Here is a 12,181-nt window from a genome sequence, read left to right on the forward strand (position 1 = left end):
CACAGTAGTTTAGTTTTGCTTTCCATCTAATTTCACCAGGACATTTTTATTTTTCTGTATTTTTGTAAATACAATTGTAGTATGGCATGTTATCCCATTTTAGAGCAAACTCTGGAGGAACAACTGGATGTATGGGCATAGCTCTGTAGAAAGGACAATATTTAGGGAGTTTATTAAAGTTCTTATTTGGGTTTATATTTGAGACATGTTGCATTTTATGCTGTCTGATGTTATGGAAAAAATCATTCTTAAAACTTCTCATTTCCCATTTAACACAGTGTTTCAAGTGACAACTTGAATGTTATCACTTGATGATCTTGGCAGTACTACTGCATGTTTTAATTTGTCTACAACGAGGAAGAATGAAAAATCTCAGTCTTTCCCAACATTAAAGCCTTAATTTTATTTGCCACTGAATGCACGAGTCTAGAATAGTAATGATTTGTTCATTCTATTACTGGCATCTGCCGTTGCCCATGTATTACTGTTTCCAGCATGTCAGGGAAATTGATTTCAACATGTACAATGACAACAGAGGAGGCTGGGGGTACTGTACATGATGTAAATGTTGCAGGGCTTGTGTTCTGACTGGCTATGCATTCACATTTTTTTTCTAGCAGATTTTGAGAAGCTCTGCAAAGAAAGATGTCAATTTTAATTTACTGCCATTAATGAAAAAGCAGGCAAAGGAACATACAGAAGTGAGCTGAAGAAACAAAAAAAGTAACATCTGGCTATTATTCAGTCTCAGACTGGATGCTTAATATAGTCACGTCTGACGGCAAAATATGAGATGAGGTGAGAAAAGTGAAATGGAAAAAATGGGTGGCTTGAGGTAAGAGTAATCTCAAGTCATGCTTGGTATGCTTTCATAGCTTTATCAGCCAAGACCAGTAAAGACGCCAGACAAACACAGCTGCCTTTTTGTCAACACAGACATAATACAATCAGTAGCTTTCCCAAACTGTCAGGCGACAGGGCCTGTTGCTTTGCACCATCGCTGCATATCTGCGGAAAGAAAGCATGAGCACACTTGAGTATGACACTATCAGGACCTGGGGAAAATAACCAGCTTATGGCAGAGGAAATGATGAGCTAGCGGCCTGTAGACAAAGCTTGATGCATCCTGGGTAATTGAAGCAGCATATTGCTGCAGAGTAACCTTCCCTGGGACATAACCATAATATAATGTGCTTTGGAGAAATTTCTCATTTATAGCAGGGTAATAGCACTTAGATCAGAACAATGGCCCTCTTTACTTGGAAATTGGATAAGGGTTTCCATTAATATGTATTGGTGTTAGGAATGGGCTAAAAAAGAGCTACCACTGTGAATGACCTGAAGTTTGTAGAAAGGGGAAACAAAGTTGGTAAGGACAGTTATGAATGCAGATGGTATTTAGATTCTAAATAGCGCTGCCCAATTACCAACATACTGTACTTAAATGTCGAACTGAAAAGATGTATTTGACTATTACTTTACATTAATATCTTGGCATGTTTCCCATAAATATTGGGAAAAACAATTTTGCACTTCCAGCCTCTGTGGCACAGACTTAAGGAATAAACAACTTTTCTTAGCTTTTATAGATGATGGTTAAAAAAATCAGTTCAATGCTCAAGTACACCAAAATCTCCAGTGGCTGTCATTAATTCGTTTTTAAGGTATGATTTATGTATTTGTATGTATTTGATATAAATAAATGATGAGTTTGAATTTAATGGACAAAGGCAATGGTAAAGGGAAAGTTGTCTATTTTTGGACTTTAGGGTAGCGCTTTACAATAATGTCACACTATTAAGCATTATTAATAATTAGTAACAGTGCCTAATTCATCATTTATATAACATTACTCCTTCTTAGTATACCATTTATAAATACAAATATATCATTATGACTGTGATTATGATTATTATTACTAGCAGTGATGTAGTAGCAGTGATAGCAGTACATGGTGTAACAGTAACAGATGAATAAATGTATCTGTATGACAAATGACAAACTAAGGAGGATGAATGATATAAATGACAAATTAAACACTTACTAATGCTTAAAAGTATAACATTATTTTAAAGTGCTATTACAATCAACATATTATTAAATATATTATATTATCATCATCATTATTATTATTATTATTATTATTATTATTATTATTACCTTAAACATTTAATCACTTCCAGATCATTTTATTTTTTTAGGACTTTGTACCTACATGGATGGTGTTACCGAGACAGATTCACAAACCCTAAACCCACACACTTCCACAGTCCGTTCAAACACCACAGGCTATGTGTGCACTGACAAAGTGTACTCCCCAAGTGACTCCTCCGCTGCACCTAGCACCAGCGACATGCGAAAGATTGTCATGCCAGATTTGTTCGACATGAAGCGATGAGAAGGAAACATAACTGCAGGGAGCGTATGATGGAGATGAACATCCAGTGTGGGAAAAAAAATTACACGAGGGGGGGTGATATGCTTGACTGGTACCTACTATACTGCATGCTGATTTACTGAAATATATGTATACATTAAATAATACACTTCATAATCATCAAAGTGTATATGCATGCACGTTGCAGTTGCTTTTAGTGTAAATTTGACACTGCAATTCTTGTAGGGCACAAATAAAAATATTTTCTGAGCATGTGTCACACTAGCATGAGTCCTTATAGCTGATGGCATGGAAACTTTGAGACGAACATCACAAAACTCAATTTAATGCGATTCAAGCAACCATTAGTCTCGGCCGCTGCTTGGGTCTAAGCACAGCATCATTTCCAAACAGAGCCTTCTGCTCTCGTCAATAACTGTTCTATTCCATACAGCCTATAATTTCTGGTATTTGAATGATAACAGTTTCAAACAGGCAGATGGTAAAGCCACAAAATGTAAAACCAAGGCAGAAAATCTACCGTTATATTATCTGTTCCATTAGGGCCTCATCTAAACAGTGTGGAAACATTGTATCGAAAAACATACTCAGGGTAAAGAGACTGTCATGGGTCCTTTTTGTAATGTAATGTATGAACAAACTCCACAGGGAGGGACTATGATAAAGCTAAATGTTCCCCGTGTCTAGTGATTGCAACCAAGCATGTGTTTACGTACCCTTTTCACCCTGTTTTTCCTTCTCGTTCTCTTTGGTGAGCAATGTAACCTTGAAAGATCTAATTCTTTTTCCATATCAGAGACTCAAGCACGTGCAGTATCTATTCTTCTGACACCTCCCTCATCCTCCGCATTTTCACTATTGAGCCCCCTACCTCTCCATATCCGGCTCGCAGCTCTTGATGAGTCATTGAGGAGAAATGGGGATTTGAGCGAAAACCCTGTACTCTGAACATCCAGTGGAAGCCGATAATCCACAGAAGCTAGAGGTGGCAATGAAATGCAGCTAATACCCAAACAATAACTATCAGCGTAGCTCCCACTAAGGTGACAAAGCCTTACACAAATTTGTCTGTTATTGTGTATAAACAGCAAACTGAAATCTCTGTAAAAATGACTATGCCAGAGTGTGATATGAAATCCTATAAATTTGATTTATATAAAGAAAAGCCCCTTGTATACTTCTGATGGAATGCAGTCATCACATCATGGTTGACTATTAAAATGAGATGACAGCACCTGACTCAGACATCCCAAACACTGAAAGAAAAGAGGCTTATGCACAATGACAGTTAAAGTGGAATATATGAATACTGAGGCAAAAGAAACGACTTAACAATTGCTGTGAGCTCTGAAGGACATTAGTTTTTTCCACATTCTAGTCTTTTTTAGCACACACTGTCACCTGCGTATGATGCGGTTCCCATCATGACCTTTGAAAGAAACAAACCTCTTGCCCTTGATGAAGTAAAGTAATTCTTTTCAGACATGTGTATGTGTGTGTTTGACATAGGAATGTCTGCGCAACTGATACTTACAATACCAACAAAAATTCTGAAACAAAGCGGTACTCATTTTCATTTATTACCATAGACACCCTATCAACCAAGATTGCAATTTTTCCAGTACTGACAGAAGCCACAGTCACCTACAAGCAGAAGCTAAACATGCCAGGAAAAACAACAACCTACATGTAGAAGAGGATGGCTATTGTATCTGCAGTAAGACTTCTGGAAGGACTTTGCTCTGTTATCCTGAAATACCTGTTACAATTTTATTTGAGACACCTGGCATTGATCAACAGTATTGAGACAGACTAACTATTCTCTAAATCTTTTGCTTTTAATATACTGTTTTTCCTGGTAACAACACCTGTAACCAGCCTCTGTTGACCCTGTTCCTTCTGTGTACCAGTATACCATATACTGGAAAAAATTATAAAGACACCACCACAGCAAAACAGGACGTGCAGCACCGTTTTTAAATCAGCTGCGTTCCAAAGGCTGAAATGTTTGCAACTGCTAATGTTATATAAACACTTAAAGCTAACATAATGGAAGTAACGCTACATGTGATAGTTAGTAGGCAACTCAGCAACCATCCAGCAACCATCTGTGTCCTGTTGCCATGTCAACAAAATATCATTTTAAATAATCTGCCACCACTGTCTTTGTGACTTGTGAATAAAGAAACTTATGTTGAAGATTAATTTATAAAAAAAAAAAACATTTATAAAATAATTTTAAATTTTTTTTATTATTATTATTACTATTACTATTGCCATTGTTGTTATAATTATTTAAGAGATTAGATTAAGTGTTTTGCATTTGTGCATTTAAAAACATAATAAGGTACAACTTTATTTAAACTTAGTACAGGGATAAGGGTCATCACCAAAACCTTTTCTTCTCCAATAACTATTCCTGGCACAGGACAGAAGAGGTCATTAAGACGTTCACAAATTAACCGCTTTAAAGATTTTTTAAAAATTCCTTTACATTTCATTTTGCTTCTGAAACCCACATTTTTTAAAGAACTCTTTTGGATTTTTAAAAAACGAAACATTTTGATGGTTCAGTCTTTTAAGGGTGGTGAAAGGTTTCTTTTCATTTATCGCAGAGTTGAAGTGACTGACTGACTATTCATGTTTTGACAAATGTGAAAAAAGGTTTTTGATTGTTTGAGTGCCTTTTGCACAGGTGAGTCTGTGTTATGAAAAACGCCCTAACTGTTTTGTTCATAAAGAGTGGTGAGAGTGACTTTTCTGCTGAGAGAATTGAGCCCATCGATTGAGGAAAAATTATAAAGACAACTAAAACACACTTCATTTTGTGGCCAGTTTCTCTTTTTCTCTCTGAAATTTTAAACCTATAACTTGTATCTCAGCTGTATTATTGTCAAGCTGTAAAATTGCTTTATTATTATCAAGTACTAAAGTAAAAATAGAAAAGCATCTAAATAAAAAACAAAGCTAATTATGTTTCTATGGGCTACTGCTGCTGATTATAGCTCTACAAAATAGCACTTAAGCGAATGATAGCATTTGCTTCACAAAATGAACCTTCGGTTTTGGAATGCTCAATTCAAAGCTTTTAAAAGCAATATTATGCTAATCGTAAAATTTTTACTTTTCTATTCCAAAAATGATTCTCCTCCTTAACTGTGTGCAGTGGCCACTTTAACATTAATATGGAGGAAAAAACAAGAAGCATAGAAGCATTTGGCCTACGAATATTCTGTTCTGTGATCTCACAGGACTGGCATTCATTTTCTACAGCTAAATAAATTTTCTATGGAGAGATGTCCTTTTAGATGACAACTCAATCATCTGTTGACAGTTTACTGGGGATTTGTGCTTCAGTTGGGAGATCTGTGCCATAGCTGCGTCGTTACCACAGATTTCTTTGAAGCCCTACTCCATAATCTGACATGAGTCTCCCTAGAAATGTAACTACAGGTCGACGCAGCTATTGTGATGGGAGTGCTTAGTACTGCCGATTCCTCCTGCACATTGCAGCTACTTTGTTGTCACAGTTTTGGAATTTGTCATTGAGAGAATGACGATCATTGTCTCAGTGTGGAATAAGGAATAATAATCATAGCATCAATATAAGGAGCAAATTCCTGGAGGAAGATTGCCAAAACCGGAATGGATGTGAGGAAAAGCACAAAGTGGCAAAGTTTGAGGGACAAATACACAATAATTAACACCAAATGCACCAGCACAACCATGAACCCAGGCAACGCCATCAGGCTCTACAGGTATCTTTGTAGCCTTTACAAAGATTCCCTGCAGAAGTCTACACCAAGCCTTATAAGCAGGGCTGCACATAAGTGGTCCGCAGGTGCGCATTCGCTGTCAAAATAAAAGACGCGCACCAGGTAAGAAGTTGGAACGCGTGTTTGCATACATAAGATCTGGAGGAGGACAGATATTTGCTCAGAACTCTTAAAGATGTCGAAGCTTTGTAAGCAATTGCTTTGGTGTTCCTCCACCGCAAAAGAAGATAATTTTTCATTTGGTCACATTGCAGGTTGTCACATGTACGAACTGGGAGAAGAGTGCAACTCTGTGTGTGTGTGTGTGTGTGTGTGTGTGTGTGTGTGTGTGTGTGTGTGTGTGTGTGTGTGTACATGTGTCTACTGCTCTGCAGGTGGTGAGTAGAGGCTTAATGAAAGGGCCAGTTGTTTTAAGGGGGTTGATTTCACAGAGAGCAGATGGATTGGGCTCTCAGTCTCTCTGGTTTCAATTTTGTCCCACACTGCTACTGTCGCCCCATTTAACAGCCAATTTCCTGCCGGCTCATCACAAACACACACAAATACACAGAAAGCGGAAAATCAGCAAAAACAGTGTGAGGCAGCAGACCACAGAGACACACAAAAAGGCAGAAGTGGAGGTGAAACAGTAAGGCATACACACAAACAAATGTTGCCGGGCAAAGTGGATAACAGAGATAGGGACATTTTTTGTGCATAGATAAACAAAAAGACATTTAAAGTACACAGTGGGTACAAACAAATACATTTAACCATGCCATCAAACGCAGACAATGTTAACTGCTATGGGTAAGTGCAGCTGGACACCAAGTTTTTAATGAGCTTGGTCCAAATGTCTTTGCAGGCTGCAGTGCATGAGCGGTTGAGTAATCAAGTACATTTTGCTAAGAAACACTGACACAAACGCATTAATCCCAATTTATCACACAAACAAAGTAATCTCAATTTATCACAAGGAAAGTAATCCCAAATGACCCCTTTCCCTCTGTCCCATTATCTCTCTCACACACTGTGCTCCTGAGCTTTAATACGCTTCAGTTTCTCTGCATTCATTTAAACTCACTATTTTCTGTTTCCATTTTCACTGCTTCATCTTTCTCTCTGACAGACTGCACACTCACACATACCAACACCTGAGTGATTCACACTTACAGGAACACTCTTGCTTCGTCTTTAACTTGCTCTCACACCCACGCAAACTGACACACGGCAAGCTTTGACTACTGCACAGCATACACACATGCTACACACATGTGGAAATGTCCTCAGGACACAGCGTTTCTTATTTTAACTCTAGCAGTAGTGGGAAGTAGCTGGCCTCCAGAAAATGAACTCTGACTTTCTATCTTCACACCTTGGACAGCAGGAGATTGCAATGGCACTCTCTCTTTTTCTGCCTTACCAGTGGTGGTCAACCTACGCTCCTGTTCATGTGATATTGCTGGCAGGCTTATTTAAGACATTTCATTGTTGAGTTTTGGCTTTGCTGGACAACAGCTTGGTGTCTACGCAGTGTAAGTGAAGCAGCCAAAGTGATGTGTGGAGTCAAATTTAAGGATTTAACTCGTAACAGTAATAATGATAATAGCTTAGATTTATATAGCGCATTTCAAGAAATCCAAGGTTACTTTAGACCAGCGGTCCCCAACCCCCGGGCCTCGGACCGGTACCGGTCCGTGAGTCGTTTGGTACCGAGCCGCGAGAGTTGAGGCTCAGGTGTGAAATGTATGGTTTTCAGGGTTTTTATCGGTTTTCAGCGTTATTTTGTTATCGTTTTTATCGTTAACTCGGTTTTCCTGGGTCTTTTCACGTGTGTTATGAATAAATCTTCTTTTTTTCAGTACCGGTACTAGTTTTATTTTGTTGTATTTATCCGCGACACCTTAAAGGCCGGTCTGTGAAAATATTGTCGGGCATAAACCGGTCCGTGGCGCAAAAAAGGTTGGGGACCGCTGCTTTAGACCATTTTTTTTAAAGAGTCAAAAGCCAAAGGCTTTAGTCAGTAGGTGACATTTCAAATGCTTTTTGAGTGTGTTGCAGAACTCAGGGAGGAACATGTTGCAGAGAGTGGGAGCAACAGTGCTGGAGGCTCTGTCCCAAAGGACCACAGCCTGGTGTGAGGGAATGGAGAGAAGGACTTTAACATGTGAACACAGAGTCTGAGATGGGGTTTAGGGGAACAGACGGTCCAATAGATTTTGTGGAGCATGGACATGACATAAATGAGGGTTTCAGCTGCTGTGTCTGGGAGTCAAGGCCAAAGTCTGGAGATGTTTTTCAGATGGTCGAAGGTGGATTTAGAGACAGATTTGATATGTGATGAGAATTAGAGAGTGGAGTCCAGAACAACATCCAGGTTGCAAACATCTGGAGATGGTGAAATGAAGAATATATTCACATTAAGGCCATGATCAGCCACTTTCAGGACGATGGCTTAGAAACAACAACCGACAGTTCGATTTTATTATTGTTCAACTTGACAAAGTTGGTTGACATTCAGATTTTGATGTTTCCCAGAACCTGATAAGGATCAGAGGAAGGTGCTGACTGGAGTGTTTAATGCTGAGATTTAACTGTGTATCATCAGCATAGTAGTGGAACCTCAGCTCAAAATAGTGGATGGTGGCGGTAAATTATGAAAAGAAGAGGTCACAGCACAGATTCTTGGGAGACATTGCCTGACTGTACTAGACAAGGAACATCCAGGTGACATGATCTCTCCTGTCAGCAAGATATGACTGAAATCAGGAGAGCGCTACATCTGTGAGGTGAACATAGTTGGACAGAGTCAAGGAGGATGGAATAAGAGACTGCCAAAAGCTGCTGAAAAGTCCAGGAGAATGAGGATGCTGATGTGGGTCTGCAGCAAAGAGGATGTGATTTGTAATCTTGACGAGAGCAGTCTTAGTGCTGTGTGTCAGGTTCCAAGGGTTCAAAGAGTTTGTGGCGTTGGGAAGCAGCTTCTCTTTCCAGGATTTTACTCATGAACGGAAGGTTTGACTTTGGTTATCAGGGTTCAAGTAAGGTTTTTTAACAATGGAGCAAACAGCAGCTATTTGAGAGCTGAGGGTACCAGTCTAATTTCTAAAGACTTGTTGATATCTTGGCCAAGGTTTTTGGCATAGTGTCCAGGAGACAGGTGGAGTCCTTAGCTCTACAAACCAGCTCAGTAACATGAAAAACATCCAGTGGAGAGAGGGATCAAAGGCAGCACTGCGGCATTTATGAAGTAGGCAGAAAGACATGCTGAGGATGGGATGAGAGTAGAGGTGAGGTGTTGTGTGGGGTAATAGCTGCTGCTCTGGTGTCCAGAAACTTGGAACAGATGAATTCTATTCTATTGTTTCTGCCACTGTACATATTATATGTGTTTTAATGGGATTAAGATTCATTTCAAGTGTACTGTTGTGTGCAAAGGTGTGGAGACACCAAGGTTCTTCTTCTGTTTTTTGAAATAAGGATCTTAATCCAACCACTGCAGCTTTCGATGAATTCTGAGTCTTTAAAGTAAAAAAGCAGCAGCTTTCCCACTAAAGGTCACACTGGTGTAATGTTTCACAATTTCACTGGTTGTGCAGTGGTATTTGAATTTCTCCTCATGATTTCTATGCAGTATACCAACCTTAAAACATGAAACATTTTAATTCAGAGGAAGAGCTTTTACACACATATACTTGCAAGCGGGCTCTCATTGTCACACACAAAACATGTCATTACCTTCTGTGCGGATGGTAAAGGGGGAGTCCCCCAGTCTCTTTGCTGAGAACTGCCCCCCCAGAGAGGTCATTAGAAAACACAGGCTGAAGAAGCCTATTCCCACCACGAATATCCTGCAACACAGTGGGAGGAGAGGGGAAAGGATAAAAGGGGAGTTAAGACAGGAGAAGCATATTTATCAAAATGGGCAGGTAAATTGATATTGTGGGAAAGTAGTTGGAATATAATATAATAATAATAATAATAATAATATAATAATAGAAAGAGAAATAAGAGAGGGAGATTTTTAAGCCACACAATGGAAAAATGATGAAAGGTGCAAAGCATGAAAAGAAAAAGTAGGATTGTACACAGATGAAAATGCCAACAATTACAGAAGACACGTTTTAGTTGAATAAAATGATTGACAGCAAAAAAAGGAGGAAAATAGAAAGATGAGAGGATGGGAGAAAATGTGGAGAAGAGACATGAACAGAGTCAAAAAAAAAAGGAAGAAGTTCCAGAAGGCAGAGCACAAACGGAGCAGTGATCGCACATAGAAGAGAAGACTCTCGAAGCCAAAGGGCACTTGAAACAAACTAGTGTTGTGACATTACTGCTTGGCACACATCAAGAACAACTGCCAAAATAATGTGTTGCTAAGTGCGGGCATAAAAAATTTTAAAAAAAGCAAGTGATTATTAATGCAATGTGAAAGGTGTGCACAGGGAGAGAGGGCAAAAAGGCATCAAGAAGGAAGAATGGAGCCAAAAGCATTACGTTGTTAAAAACGGGTAAGAAAGTGTAATGCTAACTAAAGTCTTTGAAACAAAAAGTGGCATCAGCCAGCCCTCTGTCATAAAACGTTGTTTTGTGGCAAATATCAGATGTTTAAAATGTCACCATAAAACAGAGGGGAAAAGAAAGTGAGGGTCTGTGTCGGTTCTGCCTGGTTAGACGACCATGAGAGAATGCAATCGCTGGCTTAAAAGAGTTTAAAAATCAGGTCTTTGGTGTCGGTATAATTCTTGTCCTAGTTAAGTTACTCTCTTAAGTGTATATGGATCAGAGGTTATCTCATTATGCTGAGAGTCTTTGGGGGAAGAAGCGAGGAAAGGCCGTCAGTGATTTTGATTGACTGGACAAAATAACAGTCAGCCTCTGTGCCTAACAAGTCGAGCCCTACTTTTAAAATGTTGCTCCACTGATAACCTCCACAAATGCCCCCCCTAAAAACTGGGTTAGGTGACAATAAACAAAAGTAAAATAAACAGCAGTTAATTCAGCAACTTAAGCCATATTTCTAAATCATGTATATTTTGGGGGGTAAATTGTTTAACCATACAAATTATACCCATCTTAAACAGCATGATTTTGTATTATCACTATGGCAATTCACACAAATAAAATTTTTGGACAGAACTTAAAGTGGTAGAAGAAAACAAATATATGAATAATTTATATTTGCTTTTCCTCCAGAGCCAGGCATGAGTTGTTTACATGAATGCCTGGCCCACTATAAAATCTGACAGCACTTCCTGAAATGGTAAGCAGCTCCTGTCACACCAGTTTCTGAATTAAACCTCTTAATATTGAGGAAACAAATTACTATCAACACTGAGGAGGAACGACCACTTAAAAGAACATTTGCTGAGCTGATCTAATCAAAAGGGATAGAGATGATGTCGAATAATTTGTTAAGTGTACAGCTTGGCGGTTTGGCAAGCCACTGGAGCGACTCTGACTTCAAGATAGAGCCAGTGTGTCCTGTCCTGAGTCACAGAAAATGCAATCAGGTATAATCCAGCAAAGCTTCTCTTCTTTGAGAAACTTTTTTTTCCATCCTTCTTGAACACAAGAACACACTAAAACTGAAAAAGTCATATTGATCGTAGCTTGAGTTTAATGGGTTGCACCAAATACAAGCTGCTATACGGTTGAATTCAATTATTTACAGCGCAGGACACACACACAGTAATTTGTGCACAAGTACATTTTGACATGAGCCTTCCCAATCCTCCTTCTCAGCGTTATTTTCTGGCGCCAAAAGCAGGTTATTCAACAACACTTTAAAGTGATTATCACCGTGCCCGTCAAGATTACAGCGAATGGCTTGAATAAATAAAGTGTCAGCATGTTAACAGACTTTTTGTGTGTGTAGAATTTCTTTATTGATTTACAGAACATAATCACAGTTGCTATTTCAAAGTCTCAGTATCTAACCATTGCTGCACGCTCTCATTTGTTCTGCTTTATCATTTAGTTGTTTGTCTCTCCCAGGAAACTGCAATATTAAGAAATACTAAACCCC

The 12,181-nt window shown here is 38.9% G+C and overlaps 1 protein-coding gene across 2 annotated transcripts in view; it reads right to left on the reverse strand.

Annotated features, from left to right (window-relative positions):
* The window catches only part of LOC102294986 (alpha-1,6-mannosylglycoprotein 6-beta-N-acetylglucosaminyltransferase B), a 117,328-nt gene that overhangs the window by 102,559 nt on the left and 2,588 nt on the right, over nt 1–12,181 (reverse strand). For both annotated transcript variants that reach the window (XM_005934444.3, XM_005934445.3), the window contains exon 2: nt 9,892–10,004. In XM_005934444.3, the coding sequence (XP_005934506.1) occupies nt 9,892–10,004 (113 nt within the window). The remainder of the gene's footprint in view (nt 1–9,891; nt 10,005–12,181) is intronic.

The sequence above is a fragment of the Haplochromis burtoni genome, unplaced genomic scaffold, assembly GCF_018398535.1.
Source record: "Haplochromis burtoni strain Fernald_Lab_line unplaced genomic scaffold, NCSU_Asbu1 Contig_181, whole genome shotgun sequence".
Classification (NCBI taxonomy): Eukaryota; Metazoa; Chordata; class Actinopteri; order Cichliformes; family Cichlidae; genus Haplochromis; species Haplochromis burtoni.